The sequence below is a fragment of the Eurosta solidaginis genome, chromosome 3, assembly GCF_040869045.1.
Source record: "Eurosta solidaginis isolate ZX-2024a chromosome 3, ASM4086904v1, whole genome shotgun sequence".
In the NCBI taxonomy this organism is placed as follows: domain Eukaryota; kingdom Metazoa; phylum Arthropoda; class Insecta; order Diptera; family Tephritidae; genus Eurosta; species Eurosta solidaginis.
Window position 1 is genome coordinate 41,985,471 of NC_090321.1, and position 19,157 is coordinate 42,004,627.

At 37.9% G+C, this 19,157-nt stretch overlaps 1 protein-coding gene across 1 annotated transcript in view; it reads right to left on the bottom strand.

The window, feature by feature from the left end:
* The window catches only part of lov (jim lovell), a 56,468-nt gene that overhangs the window by 11,092 nt on the left and 26,219 nt on the right, over window positions 1-19,157 (bottom strand). The window contains exon 2 of the mRNA XM_067777448.1: window positions 13,444-13,581. Coding sequence (XP_067633549.1) covers window positions 13,444-13,581 — 138 coding nt within the window. The remainder of the gene's footprint in view (window positions 1-13,443; window positions 13,582-19,157) is intronic.

The window sequence follows — 19,157 nt, forward strand, 5'->3', positions numbered from 1 at the left end:
CCATAAAGGTGGACCAGGGGTGTCTCTAGAATGTGTTTGTACGATATGGGAATCAAATGAAAGGTGTTACTGAGCATTTTAAGAGGGAGTGGGCATTAGGTCTATAGGTGGACGCCTTTTCGAGATATCGCCATTAGGGTGGGCCAGGGGTGACTCTAGAATGTTTGTACGGTATGGGTATCAAACGAAAGGTGTTACTGAGCATTTTAAGAGGGAGTGGGCATGAGGTCTATAGGTGGACGCCTTTTCGAGATATCGTCATTAGGGTGGGCCAGGGGTGACTCTAGAATGTGTTTGTACGATATGTGCATCAAACGAAAGGTGTTACTGAGCATTTTAAGTGGGAGTGGGCATTAGGTATATAGGTGGACGCCCTTTCGAGATATCGCCATTAGGGTGGGCCAGGGGTGACTCTAGAATGTTTGTACGATATGGGTATCAAACGAAAGGTGTCACTGAGCATTTTAAGAGGGAGTGGGCATTAGGTCTATAGGTGGACGCCTTTTCGAGATATCGCCATTAGGGTGGGCCAGGGGTGACTCTAGAATGTGTTTGTACGATATGGGTATCAAATGAAAGGTGGTAATGAGTATTTTAAAAAGGGAGTAATCCTTAGTTCTATAGGTGGACGCCTTTTCGAGATATCGCCATAAAGGTGGACCAAGGGTGACTCTAGAATGTTTGTACGATATGGGTATCAAACGAAAGGTGTTACTGAGCATTTTAAGAGGGAGTGGGCATTAGGTCTATAGGTGGACGCCTTTTCGAGATATCGCCATTAGGGTGGGTCAGGGTGACTCTAGAATGTGTTTGTACGATATGGGTATCAAATGAAAGGTGGTAATGAGTATTTTAAAAGGGAGTAATCCTTAGTTCTATAGGTGGATGCCTTTTCGAAATATCGCCATTAGGGTGGGCCATGTGTAACTCTAGAATGTTTGTACGATATGGGTATCAAACGAAAGCTGTTACTGAGCATTTTAAGAGGGAGTGGGCATTAGGTGTATAGGTGGACGCCTTTTCGAGATATCGCCATTAGGGTGGGCCAGGGGTGACTCTAGAATGTGTTTGTACGATATGGGTATCAAATGAAAGGTGGTAATGAGTATTTTAAAAAGGGAGTAATCCTTAGTTCTATAGGTGGACGCCTTTTCGAGATGTCGCCATAAAGCTGGACCAAGGGTGACTCTAGAATGTTTGTACGGTATGGGTATCAAACGAAAGGTGTTACTGAGCATTTTAAGAGGGAGTGGGCATTAGGTCTATAGGTGGACGCCTTTTCGAGATATCGCCATTAGGGTGGGCCAGGGTGACTCTAGAATGTGTTTGTACGATATGGGTATCAAATGAAAGGTGGTAATGAGTATTTTAAAAGGGAGTAATCCTTAGTTCTATAGGTGGACGCCTTTTCGAGATATCGCCATTAGGGTGGGCCAGGTGTGACTCTAGAATGTTTGTACGATATTGGTATCAAACGAAAGGTGTTACTGAGCATTTTAAGAGGGAGTGGGCATTAGGTCTATAGGTGGACGCCTTTTCGAGATATCGCCATTAGGGTGGGTCAGGGTGACTCTAGAATGTGTTTGTACGATATGGGTATCAAATGAAAGGTGGTAATGAGTATTTTAAAAGGGAGTAATCCTTAGTTCTATAGGTGGATGCCTTTTCGAAATATCGCCATTAGGGTGGGCCATGTGTAACTCTAGAATGTTTGTACGATATGGGTATCAAACGAAAGCTGTTACTGAGCATTTTAAGAGGGAGTGGGCATTAGGTCTATAGGTGGACGCCTTTTCGAGATATCGCCATTAGGGTGGGCCAGGGGTGACTCTAGAATGTTTGTAGGATATGGGTATCAAACGAAAGGTGTTACTGAGCATTTTAAGAGGGAGTGGACATTAGGTCTATAGGTGGACGCCTTTTCGAGATATCGCCATTAGGGTGGGCCAGGGTGACTCTAGAATGTGTTTGTACGATATGAGTATCAAATGAAAGGTGGTAATGAGTATTTTAAAAGGGAGTAATCCTTAGTTCTATAGGTGGATGCCTTTTCGAAATATCGCCATTAGGGTGGGCCATGTGTAACTCTAGAATGTTTGTACGATATGGGTATCAAACGAAAGCTGTTACTGAGCATTTTAAGAGGGAGTGGGCATTAGGTGTATAGGTGGACGCCTTTTCGAGATATTGCCATTAGGGTGGGCCAGGGGTGACTCTAGAATGTTTGTACGATATGGGTATCAAACGAAAGGTGTTACTGAGCATTTTAAGAGGGAGTGGACACTAGGTCTATAGGTGGACGCCTTTTCGAGATATCGCCATTAGGGTGGGCCAGGGGTTACTCTAGAATGTTTGTACGATATGGGTATCAAACGAAAGGTGTTACTAGCATTTTAAGAGAGAGGGGGCATTAGTTCTATAGGTGGACGCCTTTTCGAGATATCGCCATTAGGGTGGGACAGGGGTGACTCTGGTATGTTTTTGTACGATATGGATATCAAATTAAAGGTATTAATGAGGGTTTTAAACGCGAGTGGCCCTTAGATGTATATGTGAAGGCGTTCTCGTGATATCCACCAAAATGTGGACCAGGTGATCCAGAAAATCATCTGTCGGGTACTGCTAATTTATTTATATATGCAATACCACTAACAGTATTCCTGCCAAGATTCCAAGGGCTGTTGATTTCGCCTTGTAGAACTTTTTCATTTTCTTCTACTTAATATGGTAGGTGTCACACCCATTTTACAAAGATTTTTCCAAAGTTATATTTTGCGTCAACAAACCAATCCAGTTACCATGTTTCATCCCTTTTTTCGTATTTGGTATAGAATTATGGCATTTTTTTCATTTTTCGTAATTTTCGATATCGATAAAGTGGGCGTGGTTATGGCCAGATTTCGCCCATTTTTTATACCAAGAAAAAGTGAGCTCAGGTAAGTACATGGGCTAAGTTTAGTAAAGATATATCGGATTTTGCTCAAGTTATTGTGTTAATGGCCGAGCGGAAGGACAGACGGTGGACTGTGTATAAAAACTGGGCGTGGCTTCCACCGATTTCGCCCATTTTCACAGAGAACAGTTACCGTCATAGAATCTATGCTCCTACCAAATTTGAGAAGGATTGGTAAATTTTTGTTCGACTTATGGCAATAAAAGTATTCTAGACAAACTAAATGAAAATGGGCGGAGCCACGCCCATTTTGAAATTTTCTTTTATTTTTGTATTTTGTTGCATCATATCATTACTGGAGTTGAATTTTGACTTAATTTACTTATATACAGTAAAGATATTAAATTTTTTGTTAAAATTTGAATTTAAAAAATTTTTTTTTTAAAAAGCGGGCGTGTTCTTAATCCAATTTTGCTAATTTTTATTTAGCACATATAGAGTAATAGTAGTAACGTTCCTGCCAAATTTCATCATGATATCTTCAACGACTGCCAAATTACAGCTTGCAAAACTTTTAAATTACCTTCTTGTAAAAGTGGGCGGGCCACGCCCATTGTCCAAAATCTTACTAATTTTCTATTCTGCGTCATAGCGTCAACCCATCTACCAAGTTTCGTCGCTTTATCTGTCTTTTGTAATGAGTTATCGCACTTTTTCGGTTTTTCGAAATTTTCGATATCGAAAAAGTGGGCGTGGTTATAGTCCGATATCGTTCATTTTAAATAGCGATCTGAGATGAGTGCTCAGGAACCTACATACCAAATTTCATCAAGATACCTCAAAATTTACTCAAGTTATCGTGTTAACGGGCGGACGGACGGACGGACGGACATGGCTCAATCAAATTTTTTTTCGATCCTGATTATTTTGATATATGGAAGTCTATATCTATCTCGATTCCTTTATATATGTACAACCAACCGTTATCCAATCAAACTTAATATACTCTGTGAGCTCTGCTCAACTGAGTATAAAAAACATAGGCATTTCAAAGTGGGATTTTTCAAAATTTGCCCCTACTACCCAAAGGGGGGGGGGGGGGACATCAGAATTCGTTTTAGAGGTATGGTTCCTTCGGCAAAGTTTCTTACTTTGATCCCTAGAATATGATTTTTACAGAGCAATGGGCGATTTTTTTGCCTCCCCACAAATCGACCCGGCCTAGTAGATATATACTATATACATATAGCTCCGATAAAAGTGATTTTTGCAGGAAATCTTCTATGATATGTTAGAATAAATATCACTAAGTTTAACGTTTTTATATTGGAAATTAAGGGAGAAAATGCCAAAAATCTTTCTATCTGAACGAACGGTTGTGTTGGATATATACTATATATAGCTCCGATCAAAATGATTTTTTCAGGATATCTTCTATGATACATTGGAATATATATCACCGAGTTTCACGTTTATACTTTCTGAATTGCGGCAGGAATGACCAAATCGTCTTATCTGAACGAGATCGGTTGTATGGGAGATATATGTTATAGTGGTCCGCTCCTACCGGATCCGACAAATGTCGAATATAATACAGAAATACATCCTTGTGTCAAATTTCATTGAGATATCTCAAAATTTGAGGGACTGGTTTGCGTTCAAACAGACAGACTGACAGACGGACGGACAGACGGACGGACGGACAGGCGGACACGGCTATATCAACTCATTTCGTCGCCCTGATCAATTCGATATACCTAATGGTGAGTCTATCTTCTATATTTCTCAACGTTGCAAACATCGGACCAAAGTTAATATACCATTTCATGTTTATGAAAGGTATAAAAACAGCTTAAGTCAGTCGAAAAATCGAAGTAGGATCGAGAGTGGGAGTAGGAATGAGAGAGGGTAGGGCAGAAGGAGAGCGGAACAAAAAAAAAAGAATAAATGATAAGGAAAATAGTGCTAGAGATGGTGATAGACAAGTGGGCGAAGGAGAGGGTTTTGTTAAACTGGTTGGTAGCTGCCCAGTTAGAGGACCAATCACTTGGACAAGTTTTTTTGCTCCCTTGGGTTACCACATACTCTAACGGTAGTACTGGTTTCCAGCGAATCATTGCGCGATAATGTTAAAATTATAAATAAGGCAGACATAGATCTTGTAGCTTCCTCTGGCGCATCGAATACCCTGTTAGATGTATAGGCCTCGTACTCGCGAAACAAATAAATACTTGGAGCGATCTATCCACGAGCAGATTTAGGCCGACCTTTTCTACCAATTTGCGTTATACTGATTTTTGTACCGACTTGGAATGGCAGCAGCAAGGCAGACAAATTTTCACTGAGAAGCTTTTCATGGCAGAAATACACTCGGAGTGTTTGTCAAACCCCTGTCGAGGGCAGATACGCCTAGGAACACTTTTTTTTAGTTGAAAAACTTATTTTGTAGTACTTGATGTTGCTTTGTTCGGCCCAGTGCGAGACCAGGACCTCCACCTATATCCGGAAGTAAAGAGCAAGTGGTCAGCATAATCTCAAAGTTCTTAGTGGCCGATATGCACATTAAGTTTCCCAGTGCCTGCCATTTATCTTTATGAACTGCCACCCAGATTACTTATACGAGTATATGCTAGCGCAAGTGAGATCTAGCAATCCCTGAAAGCTCTCAACCTCAAAGCGGCTAAGCTTAGTGTTCTAATAGGCAACTGATAACTAAAAAAATGTTAAATGTGCTAGCAGCTTTAATAGCGGATAGCATCCCGGCTAGAGCATACTTTAGAGCCTGAAAGACGTTGCAGTGGTCGTCCAAATTTTCGGCTAACAGCAAGCTCCTTATAATACCCCCAGCCCTCCAGTGCAGTGGAGGTTGATCAGTTAGCACGATCAGCGGAATCCTGTCCCTTTCAACTTCCTTGTCCCTTCCTCCTTTGAGGCAATATGAGTGGTGGGTATGGACAGTCTTCGACCTCTCGTTGACAGAGATAAGTATTCGAAAGCATCCTGACTATCTAAAAAAAAGTAAAGTTCTTCCATAGCTCTAATGCAGGCAGTATGAGTATTGAATCCGCACAATAGTGTCTCCTGTAAGGAATGAGCTCAAATCCGGTCGGATTCCGGAGTGCCGGTAATGGATACGCTTATATCCTTCATCACGAACCCAACTGGCACCCGGACTGTGGCTATTTTGCCAACATTATCAACCAGAGTTGTTGGTTGCTGAGAGCGGTGGTTCAAAAAAGATAGGGAAAGAGGAGAAAATGTGAAATACATGAAAGTCAAAGTTCGGGCAGAACAAACTCTTCCGGGTTAGCTTGTTTATAATAAAACAGTAAAAATACTTTGCATATTTATGGGGGCATATTTGTTTGTTTGGTCTCTGCGTAGAGTTTGCTTCACAGCTGATGCAATTAATTGAAGAAACTGTTTTTGGTATTTAAACCGAATATGACAGCAATTTTGTTGCAATAAGATATTCATAGAGAAAGAAATTAAACGTGAAATGGTTTTAAGGATACAGTTCTAAGCTTTCGCAGGAAGCTTTCACGAAACCTTTCCGATTGCCGAATGCCAATTACCGCAGTTGGGACTAAGGAGCTGATCAATCCAGATGCATTTCTGGTCAAAAGAGTCGGATCTTACAACAACAACAATAACGTATTAAAAGGAATAGAAACAGAGCTTTTACAATGAGGTTCAACTTTAAGCCTAATATTAGTTTCTCACACAAATTCATTTTCAATAACCGTTTTGTTTTTTATTGTTTTGTTCAATCGCCTTGTCATTATAAGCGTCATTGTCGCTAACATCCGTGCTATATCACATGAGGCGGTAAATTCAATTTTGTGGTTTTCCTGTATCGTTCAGCTCAATGCGCATGCGCGCCAAGGCATATCAGGTGAATCATAAAAAGTGCATATGCACTGCATACACACACAGACATATGTATATGTATGTTTCGATAGTGTTAATGCGTGCATTGATTTTATTGTAGTCAAATGAACCAATCATTTGCCATAAAAAGTGAGCAATTTTTCAATTATTGCGCACAATCTTTTGCATTTATTGCACTAAATTAGTTACATGAAGGGCGAGAGCGTAAAAGCAAGACGTGTGATTTCTTGATGGTAAATGGGAAAATGTGTAGGTACAGGTTAAGATATATGACCAATATTCAAGAAAAAACCTCAAATAGTTAATGAGTTTTTTCTGCATATCAACCGCATTACGACTCAATATATTTCCTATTTATATACAGCAGCGAGTAGGAAAATAGCAGTGGAAAATTTGTTTAATCAAATTTCGTCAATTAAATTCTTTTCTTTTTTTTTATTCTCGATTATTTAAGAAAAAATTTTAATAAATTTTTAACTGAAACTATGCAAAGCGTTCTCAAAAATATTTTCGACAAAATTCGAAAATTCGTGCAAATTTTTCAAAAAACTTCTTACTTTTGCTTCGAGTTTTCTCAATTTTTTGGAATATGTAGCTTTGTAGCCCAATCAGTTTAAGTCTTACAAAGTACAGGTTACACGTATCTCAAAATTCGCATTGATTTTTGAAAATTTTTTTTCCGTAGTGTGTTTTAGATTTTTCTTCATACAAACTGTGAACATTTTTTTTATATACATATATGAAATATCCAGAGCTTCTTAACTCCTATATACTTGTACCACTATTGTTTTTCTTTTGCCCTGAAGAATAGGCACAGATAAAAATTTACACTTTGAATATAATAAAAAAATTTCACAGCACCCCCATAGCCCTTACATATAAATTCGATTCATGAGAAAGGGCCTGAATTTCATATGAAAGTACAAAGAAATATGACGCCAAGACACTTGGGTATGGTATTCAAATTTACACTAACAAATTGACAATAAAAAATTTTTCAAAATTTTCCACCACTGAAAAAAAATTTTATTCAAAATTCATTCATTGAGGGACCATCAAAATTTGTCGAACATTTAAAATAAATTTTTTAATTTAAAAAAGTTTCAGTGTACATATAATTTATAAACATTTTTGAACAGCCCTGGAAATATCAGTGCGTATTTTTAGACTCCTATAACTTGGACTTTTCAGAAACCGCCAAATAAAAAGTTTGAAATTCTCGAAAAAAAAAATTTCGAACACATTTTGTTAGTACATGCAAAGAAACCATAAAACTCCAAAGTTCGAAAATTTCGAACAAAATTTTCGAAAACGGTTTTGAGATTACTGAGCATAGTTTCAGTTACAAAATCTATCTACTTGTTTTCTTAAAATATGGAAAATTCAAAGAAAGGATTTATTTGACGAAATTTGCTAAAAGTTACTACTGCTATTTTTCTGTTCGCTGCTGTATTTATATGCAAATAAGCACGTAAATATGTATCTCAATCGCTTCGAATAATAATAACCGTCTCATTGTTTGGTTATGCACCTTTAACATTTATCCATAAACAAGATCAATAACAACAGCAACAAAGGAAGCAGAAAATACAAAAATTGAACAAAAAAAAGAAAAAAAAAAGAAAACAAAAAAGAAAACTAAACAAATTTACGCAATAAAAAAACCTTTGCTTGAATTATGCATGAAAACCAATTACAACAATTGAAACACATAAAATGTATCAAACAACAACAAAAGCTAACACTTCAAACAAGGCATGATACATATGTATAAATAAGCTAAAAACAAATAATCATTTAGTTATTAGTTTTGAAAGAAAAAAAGTTGCCTAGTCATATGATTGACAGCTTTGAAGTGAAGCGAAGCCGCGCTAGAAATGCATCGCCGCTTTTTTTATGAATTAAAACATTTACACACTTCACAAGCAATTAAGTATGATTTGAGCCTGGCGCTTTGCATTAATTTATTTAAAACTTCTTTGCTAAGTCAAATCAAGGAGTTTCTGACAAGCTCATTTAAGTTTTGATATCTCAACTTCGAACTAAGAAACTGTAATATGAAATTTACATGGCAGGTTTAGATAAAGAGCACGTAACCGCGTCCCTCGGCCTAATAATGACCTGCTTGCGTAGGGTTTTACTATTTTGTTATCTGTTCTTATCAATGACAAGTGTCTTTGATGTGCATAGGGATTCGAGAGGTTTATAAGCGCAATACAAAACTTTATAGCTTCAGAGCTTTCGCAACCCAATTGTTAACCTCGTCTACGTGAGGGGAATCCTGTACAAATATAAATGCATCATACACATATTTAGCAGACGAGCCTCTGGCTACTTCCTCATGACTCTAGGAGTATGACCTAGAAGGTTCAATGTGGTGATATCAATCATTCCCGAGATGGTCGGGCTAGTACCTTAATGGTGCTTTGTTACCGGAACGTACCGGATCTATATCGGGCAAATGATCATCAACATCGATAACACTCCCCAAAACCTTCGGGAAGTGTCTTTATCGTTAGTACAACAACAAAAATAGGAGCTGCCACACTCCCTTGCATAAGCCAACTTTGATCTACCTTGAACTTGAGTGTAATGTTAAAATTCTACTGGGTAGAGTATTTATCTATGGGAATACTCCAACGCCATCTGATGGGCCTTATTTTTTGTAGAACCGCTTATTTTTAAGGAAAAGGATAAGAAAAATATATCGTCGGCTTAAGAACCATGTCAGCTTAGAAATAAAATGATTTCCACTGAGTCGAAGGAAGCAGATGGTGGAGGACTTGAACTCCCTTGATGCTCCCACTTGGCGTCAGTTATTGCGAAACAGGGACAGCTTAGGCGGTTAAGTTCAAATCAATGATGATGACGAATATACCATCGGCTTAGTGGAAGTTCACACTAGTTTGAATGTCGATTCGAAAATGTCCTATATTAAAATATAAGTCAGACAATACAATACGCAGAGACCATCAAATTGTCAACGTAGTCGAATATTTTCTGTAGATCTAACGAACTGGGTAAACTAAATTTTTAGTCGGTACGCTTAATGTAACAGGAAGGACAATAACCTCCGCGTAAACTACAGCATGCTGTTCCATTATTTGAAGACTTTCTACATTCCCTCGTCCATATTGAGCTTCCACGAAATCTTGCTGTCTGGATATACTCCCAGTTATTTTGTAATGTGTGTCTTCTCACGGTTATCCATCCTGGCTTAGGCCTTTTCCAATACAGGACTAGGTCTAGGCATGTATACTCGAATGCGCCCTTATTGGCTACCATTTGCCAGTTATGATAACTAACCCCACATGTGTGTACACCGTGAGTTTGGCGGGTGCCTCGTCGAATCGTATAAGCAGTTGATTAATGACCAACGTCCACAGCAGGCGTTATATTATTTTATCCTTGCTTATAATTTTCCCAACCATTGCGGTGTCTACCGACTTGCAGTTGGTATATGCGTTTCGATCATACTCGGCTTTACGAATCTTTCCCTACTTTGCAAAGAAAAGGCAGTAGCCATTCTCTAAGAGCGCGCCACATGATTCAATCCTACGCAGCCATTGAAAGATTATCCTGTGCCATTCTATTATCACTTTCCTCGACATTTGTAGCATAGCAGTGAATATTCTAATCGCACCCGGCGATTTAAATCTGGAAAAAGTTTTTACCACTCGTTCGATTCTCACCTAGCACGAGGCGCTCGGATAATTGACTGCAAGTACCGCCTACCATCTCCTCCGCATCATCTTAAGGGTCCCTTCACTGCTGTATATTATAGGGAATCTTTAATCTTTCCTAATTTGTCCCAGAACCAGGGGCGGAAAATGTTATTCCTTTTATAATATAATTCCTTGCAAAACTACTAATTTTGGACTTTTAATATATTTGGATCAAGATAAAAATTATTTTCGGGTTTTTATTACCTGAGTCCGATAGAACTAGTTAAACTCGAACTTTTAAAAATAAAAGTCCGGAAATAAAAATTATTTTTAAGGCCAAAATTAAAGTCCGGCTTAATAACAAAGAAACGGCTCATCCGAAATAAAAAAATTGTTTGTTTAATTCGGATAAGCCGTTTCTTTGTTATCAAGTCGGACTTTTATTTTGGTCTAAAAAAATAAAAGTCCGGATTTAACTTTTATTTTCGTACTTTTATTTTTAAAAGTTGTATCGGACTCGAAAAATAAAAATACAGATTTTACTTTTATATGTGGACTTTTATGGAAAAAGTTCGAAAAATAAAAAGGATGCATGATTCGACATAATATTGCTATAGGGATACCTGAGAACTCAAACATTCTCACCTAGGACAATTTTTTGACCTAATTTTTGACCGAAAAAAAAATTATTATTTTCTGCCCCTGCCCAGAGCTATTTCGCCCCTTGTTGAGGGTTTCCTTAATAATTGCTGTTTAGCTAGAGCATTCAATGTTTTTACAGAAGTTTTTTCATTGACTTCTCCTTAATATTCCAATTTCCCTATATTTCTGAAAGCACTCGTAACGGTCCACGACTTTTTTCACTACCTCGGGTAATCAATGCATTGGGACTTTAGGGTCCTTATCGAATGAAGAGTATCTATTTGATTCTGATTAATATCTGAAGTAACTTTGAAGTTTTCGACACAAAATTAAGCGATCCTTGAACCCACCTATGAACTGAAAGTCATTTAAAAGACGAGGTAGCACTTAGGATTTCCTCAACATGGATGTTAACTGCTCTAAGGACAATGAAAACGCAGTAAGATAAATTTCTGCCGTATGCAAATATGTGTCCATCCATCTCTATCAGCATGGCGTTCACATTCAACAAAAATCCGAGGCATCCTCCATCAAAGGAAAAGTAGGCTTTGATGTGAGAAAGCTTTTAAAGAAAAGCTAGGCGCGATTTACCTCGGAGGAGGAGCTTTTCTACAGATTCGTGTCATACTGCTTTTGAATTTTGCTTGGAAAACTTTTTCTAATTCAAAAAACTTTTTATAAATTTGCGATGTTGTTTTTTCCGGACTTGAACCCAGGACGGAATTAATTCGATTTAAAATGTACTCCTTGCTAATCACTTTATAAACTGTAATCAATTGCTCGAAATTTTGAGTGAAAACTTGATGTAGCTTTTAATGTTATTATATTAATTTATGTTATACTGGAAGACCCGGCAGACGTTGTCCTGCCATAAATTTGGCCTATCTGCATACATTTTAATAAGCTTTTCCGTCTGACTCTAACGCTGCCTAGGCATTCACTGGCCCACGTTTTGGCCTATATCTCGAGACCCTAGTCACCCAGGGGTATGAAAATTACCCTCTACACAACTAAAGACTCTCCTAAATTTAAAAAAATGTCATAGTACCTCTAAATCGCGGGCTCCCTCAGAAATCCCCCCACCCTCTCGGCGGGCGTGGTGATGTGCTATACTTGATATCATTCGCTATAATATTTTTTATTGATAAGCAGGTTGTTTAATTAAACACCAAGCCACTGCGTATACGTAACATTTTATTATTACGTATAAAAAAATAAAAAAAATTGCAATAACTAATATTGCGACTATAAACTGAGATATAAGCTATCCTATCTCTCAAGTTAGATCAAACTACACACGGGGTGCAAAACAAATTCAAAATCGGTTCAGTAGTTTAGGAGTCCATCGCGCCCAAAAATGTTGTGACACGCGTTTTTTATATATTAAGATTAATTATAAAAACTTTGGCATGAATAAACTAACTTGAATTCAAAATTGTATTTGGCTATTTCAACTTACCAATTACAATTTTGTGTGAAAGCTTTGTATAGTTTTTACTTTCGTATTATGAAGAGATTTTACGTTGTACAAGTCGAATATAAAAAGGCAATTATCTTTACCCATTGCTACTCTTTTCTAAAACTGTCATCAATTAAAGCGTGTGTTACACAAATTTTCTGCAGTAAAATGAAAGCTGCGCGGAAGCATTTTATAATAAACTTTAGTGTCCATAACCTTTCTCTTAACTGTTTTTTTAATTAGACAATTTTAACTAAAAGTCGACTTATTTACTCTATTGAAAGTGCAATCAATACCCCAATTAAACATAAATCGATCAGCAAACAATGGTCAAGTAACGATCAATGGTCTGATTTAATAGAAAAAACAAAAACAAGATATTCGCAAAACATTTAAATAGAAAAAGCAATTGAAAACTTTAAAGTGGTAGCACTCGTAGGGAGAATGCAATATGATTGTCCCTAACTTCAGGTGCTACGATCGATCAACGCGCAACGGTAGCGCACCAATTGAGTACGTGCGCAGAAATATGTAATACGAGCATGGCATGAGTGCCAGTAAAATAGGTGCGCATGCGCAAAGTGTGTAAACATGCAGTGGCAAAAGGGCAGCCACGTTGCAGGCGCTATTCGAGTGTGAAAAATCAACTGTTTTGAATTGTTTGTTTTTGTGAACTTTGCCATGATCAAAAGGTGATTTTTATTTCTATTTGTTAGACGCGAAAAGTTAGATAAACCTTCTCCAGACTTTTTATATTTTTTTCGAAAGCTACTTGAAGCGTAACAATTGCTTAGCAGTGCGTCAAATTTCAGGTTCAATTGCGAGGTTAATGAGTAACTTTTACTTATCATAAAATTAAAATTAAAACAATGTAACGTATTTATTTGACTTACTCTTTTTGCCTTTTAGAAAGGGCGGCGGATGATCATTGGGCATGCCACGTGGATCCGACATTTCCATTAGCGGATTGTACAGTTTACCTGGATCAATGCCGGGCGGAAATAGACCAAGTGGTGAATCCAAGCCGAACACTGCAAATAGAAGAAAATAAAAAGAAAATATTGTTTAAAATGTTAGACAAGAAAGTTAAAGAATACTACAATTTAAAGTAGATAAGAGAGTCTCTACTTCTGTTGCGAATAGGAAGCAGGCGGTTATGAGCTATTCATATGCTGTCTATGCGGATTGAATCTCCGTTCATAGTGAAAGAAAAAGTAAAATGCTTGTAGCCGAGGATTTTCGCGTGAACACTAGAAAATGTTTTGGTCTTCATTAATGGTCTTTGAGCATCGTAACCGTAGATAATTGAAAGTCGCCCCAGGGGGTTAGGGGGCTTAGAATATACCCGCGGTAGGTATGCCTGTCGTAAGAGGCGACTAAAATACCAAATTGATTTCAAGGTTGTGTAACGCAACCCACTCAAGGGGTTGCCAGCGCAATATATAGCTTCTCCAACCCAATTGTCAACCTCACCTACCCGTGGCGAATCCTGTTTCATTAATAGCCGAGGCTCTGGGGAGTGTCCTTATTGCTTCAACAACAACATAATTGAAACTCCTCTCTCGAAGAACAAAAATCACATTCTACAAGTCGCTTGTCATTTCATTTCATCACCATTATTGGACGATGTCGAGCGAAGATGAGATGGTCCTCGGAATATTGAAGAGAAAATGGTGTTGTACGTGATGCCAAGGGCGAGTTTCAAGGAGGTCTAATGACGAGATATATAAGAATTAAGCAGATGTGAAGAAAGTGCAACGAATAAAAGTCTAAAAGCTTCGCTGGCTTGGTCATGTTAAGCGTGTAAGAAAGTAATTCTATCGACATCCGTATTTGGAAGCAATGCATGGGTAGATCCTACACTGTGTTGGGAGGTGGAGGAAGACTTGACCTAATCTGTTTCGTCCAATCAGCGTCAGCTATCTCGAAACTGGGATAGCTGTCGTGACTTGTTACAAAATGGCCAAAATCGCTTAGGCGGTTAAACGCCAATGATTATGATGAACATCATAACAGGCTTTGAGTGAGACTTCAAGCTATGCTGAGGCTCGCAATCCAAATTTAAACGGCTGTTAAAGGCCTTTCATGAAAACCCAAAAATCAAAGTATTTTTATTTCCATAATACATTTTGATAGAGCTGTAAGGACTTTGAGACGACTAAAAGTTTGGAGGAGTTTCGCATTACATATTTTTCTCGAGATAAAAGATGGGATTCCATCATAAATTTGGTCGGCATCGTTGGTAAGAGAACTGATTAACACCTCAAACTGTGTCTGCAGCGTTAGGAAGTAAAAGCTTGGAGGATCTTCGAATTAATTCGCGCTTTGGCTTCTTCCACGAGTTTTTTTTAGAGCTTCTTTTAAAGCTGAGTACGAATTTAATTTCTTTCTTGAGCCCAATACTCCATTCCCTTGGCTATTTCGTCGAAACAAAGAGTCGTGCTCAAGGTTAGGTTAGGTTGAACGGACCGGTTCATGAGGACCTCACATAGACTGAATGAGTCCGTCGTGTTACCAGAAGTTTGTTTTAATGACCAAACTGAAAAACTCTATCAAAAACCAGGGCCTATGTTATAAAATAACTCCGTCCTCTTGGAAAATACTAGAAACTAGATAACTCGGAAACCAAAGTTTAGAGGAACTTGATCCGACCAATAAGTCCTTTATATGTATCTTACATTGTTTCTATGACTCGGTAGAGTTGATGAAATCGGCATTCGGAAAAAACAATGGCGTACATAACGCATTTGACCCAAGTACAAAGCCCTGGAATATCTCACACGATGTGGGGTGTGATAGAAAACTAACTAAGACATTAAATAATGTATACCGTCATTTTGGGAGAGGGGAGGGGGTGTCGTATAGCTCACTTAAAGTAAGCCTGAAAGCTTCTCCATCAACAACCCCGAAACTCGAAAGCACGTTGAGCTTTAAGGAGATAAGCTACCACGTAGTATAGCACCTTAATACTCCTTTTTTGCTGTTTCCTCGAAATCCTTTATGTCCTCATTTTGAACGTAAATAGCTTGTACCTATGAAAAAGAGTCATTACGCTAAAAGTTTTTTAACCACAAACTGTCATAACCGCTACTAACGACAGTTGACAGCACATTTGCAGTTAATTTGACAAACTAACTGTTTTTCATGGCACCACTTTAGTAGAGCCTCTATGTGCCGTTAAATTCTACACCATTATTCCTCTCTCTCTCTCTCGCGCACCCACCTCATACTTATTCTTGTTGCATGCTTTTAGGCTCAAACCTCATACTGCATATGAATTAAGTTATTTTTGAAAAAAAAAAACAGTTAAAAATATACTCGCAGTCGAAAAATAAATTCAATTGTGGTCTCATTTATTTATTCGTATTTTTCTGTCGTCGTTCACGTTGGTTAAGGTGCAAACAGCTGTGTTTATGTTGAAATGCAAGCGGCAAGCCTCGGGGGCTGATTATAGGTTACGTTAGCCTTGCAATAAAACATCAATACCGCACCCTTGCCGACACAGGCAAAATAAGTCAATCCAAATAAACAAATATCACACATTTGCTGTTTTGGCATGGTTAAACTTTCATGTGAGCCGCTTTAGAGCTTGCGTGAAGGTGGCATAGTTTTGTACTGCAGTTATGGTAGATACAATTTATGATGTCTTGGAAAAATCGACGTTGAAGTTGGAAGCCGTTTGAGACGGAAAAAGCAAATTTGCATGTGTGCTTAAGCTTGCACATGTAATCCTTGGCATGCGGTAGTTAGTGACTTTGGAAGCGGGAGTAATGTTGAAAAATATGAATTGTAAAAAAATGAAGCTTTTTACACACAAACATACTCACTTCCGAGCAAAGAGTGGCATAAATCGGAAAAAAGTTCACAAGTGCTGGGAATCAAATGGTAATGTGATTTGTGTGTGATTGGAGACGACTTGCATACACTCCGTTAGGCTGTAGGTTTTTGTGGCATACAGTAGTGGCAACCAAAATTGGACTCAAATAAATTGTTTTGCAGCTCTCTAGATTACATTAAGAATATATAATCCGCACGAGGGAGGGTGATCGTGATACATTAAAGAAACGATCTAACACATACATGGATATAAAATTATGCATAATTTTGTGGTACATACTTTACAAGTTCTTCGAAGCTTGCAAAACGTACCCATATAGCGGTATTAAGGTACCTGGACGCATCCTGATCACACAATATCGGCTTGGTACTTTATGTTGTAGAAAAATTTAACTTAAGATGACATAACGCCGAAACCGGTTTATTTCCAAACAAAGTTTGGCAAAGGAATAACGGAAAATCTTTCAAGTGTTCTTCAATTACACAGCCTATAAAATTTCAAAAAAGTTTAGACCCAGAAATCAGCCGATACTTTTACAAAGGTATTTCTTATAAATTTATTGTAAGTGGAATGTTAAGTACACCCAAAATTTAGCGCTCTATGCCCAAGATATGATTTCGAGGTCTACGACGGGACCATTTCGAGATTCATTCCGATATTATTTCGGTCCTTTTCAGTGCGCTGTGCCCAAGGTTTGATTTCGGATTTACGACGGGACTATTTCAAGATTCATTCCGATATTATTTCGATCCTTTTCAGTGCGCTGTGCCCAAGGTATGATTTCGCGTCTACGACGTGCCCATTTCGAGATTATTGCGGGACAATTTTAAATTTTTTAGAAATAATATGGAGACCGTTCCCGGATTATATCGAGATCAATTCGGAGCTACTTTGGGACTTTTTCGTTACCATGGAGAATATTTTATTGCTGTTCCGGAATTATTTTAAAACAATTTCGAGATTATTTTCGATGGTTTTCGGGATAGCTGACGAGACTATTTCATATTTTCGAAACAACTTGGAGTTTATTTTAGAATATTTCCGACCATTTTGGAACTTTTTCTCGATTGTTTGCGAGATTATTTCGAAACTATTTCGGGGCCATCTTGACACTACTTTGGAAATATTTCGAAATGAGCTGGATACCATTTGATGGTTATTAAATACAACTTAGGAACTAGTTTAAAACTTCTTCGCGATTGCTTTCGGCACCATTTTTAAACTACTTTGGGATTTATTCTCGACCGTATTGGGAACCTTTTAGAATCATTTCCGTATTATTTATGGATAAGTTGGGAATTACTCGGGAAATACTTTCGGTAATGATTTCGGTGTTGCTCCGTAATTTCTGGTTCATTCCTAAAGAATTTTTGTATTATCGTTTGGTCTTGCGGACTCCAGTCAAAATCTTTCCAATGTGTTTCGATATTCATTTGGAATACTTTTAACATATTTTCGGGACCATTGTGTCTTTTTGTCTCGTCTAAGATACTGAAAAAGCACATTACAATAATCGAAGTTTCTAACAGCACCGACCAAATTCTCAACTCTCAAAACTTTTAAATAAGGGATCATCGTCTTGATATTTCTTTATATTGACGCTGAGTGTAATATCCTTTAACTTGCAAAGCGATATTTCGAAGAGGTCTTCTATAAGCGTAGCGTGGGTGGGTATCACAGTACTTAGCCTGTTGCTGAGATATGCGTTTTGCGAAATCCATGATAGGAATTGCTTAGCATGGTCGGGATGGAAATATATTGTCTTCTCTACAGACTACGCTGATAGACTCTACATTTCATATGATAAGAATGGACAGTGCGAATATGAATACCGTCGTTACATAACTAGCGTGCTCAAGTCCAAGATGTTCGTGCTTCAGGGAATCCGTATGAACCCCTGTATGGGAGTATATAATTTCTTAGGCTTCCTAAATTAAGTGGTAGTTAATGCAATGTAAGCATTTTCGTTTATTTCTTTGCTTGACGTTTTGCACTGGTTGTCGAAGAATGTAATACAAATTTTGAACTAAATGAGGCTCGCGCATACTGTCGTGTTCGAATCAACACTCTCACCAGGTTAATTGAACCTAGTCAGTGAGCCATGGGTTTGACATGGATTTCACCATTGATGACAAATTTCTAATAACCCCAGAAAGTTTCAGATGGATAGGTTCTTTGCTAATTTCATCCGTTTAGTGTGATCTTTCAGTATCCTGACTTCCCTAACGCGGTTCCCCATTTAACCCTTAGAAGCTTGATTTTCTAAACTAAATTTAAAAAATATTAATAGATTTGTTTACATATCCTTGTAATAAAAAAGTCAAATTTTAGTTTTCATGCATTTATTTAACAAAATAAGGCAGGTATCATTTTTGATACTTTGGGCATAGAAGCCATACATTTGTGGTAGTAACTTTTAGTTGTCTTTGTCATGAAACAAAGAAAAGCTTTGGTTGTTTTTGTTATTGCATAAAATAAACCCTTCATTTTTTATTTTTTACAGATCCAGGAATTAAGCTTTTTACAATTATTGTATTTGCATTTATTTCTTGAATCGGTGTCTTTTAGATGGCCCTGGATACTCTTCTTGACGATTATTGCTGCTTCGTCTTCCCCTTTTATTTCAGGTCGACTTTGATACCGCTATAAAGTGTCGGCAAGCTCAGTCCTAAAGTCGGCAAGGTTCAAAATATCCTTTTGAGACAATACCCACGAATTTATTACAGTCATGTCCAGCAGGTGATAAAACACCGGCATATTCCATTTCCT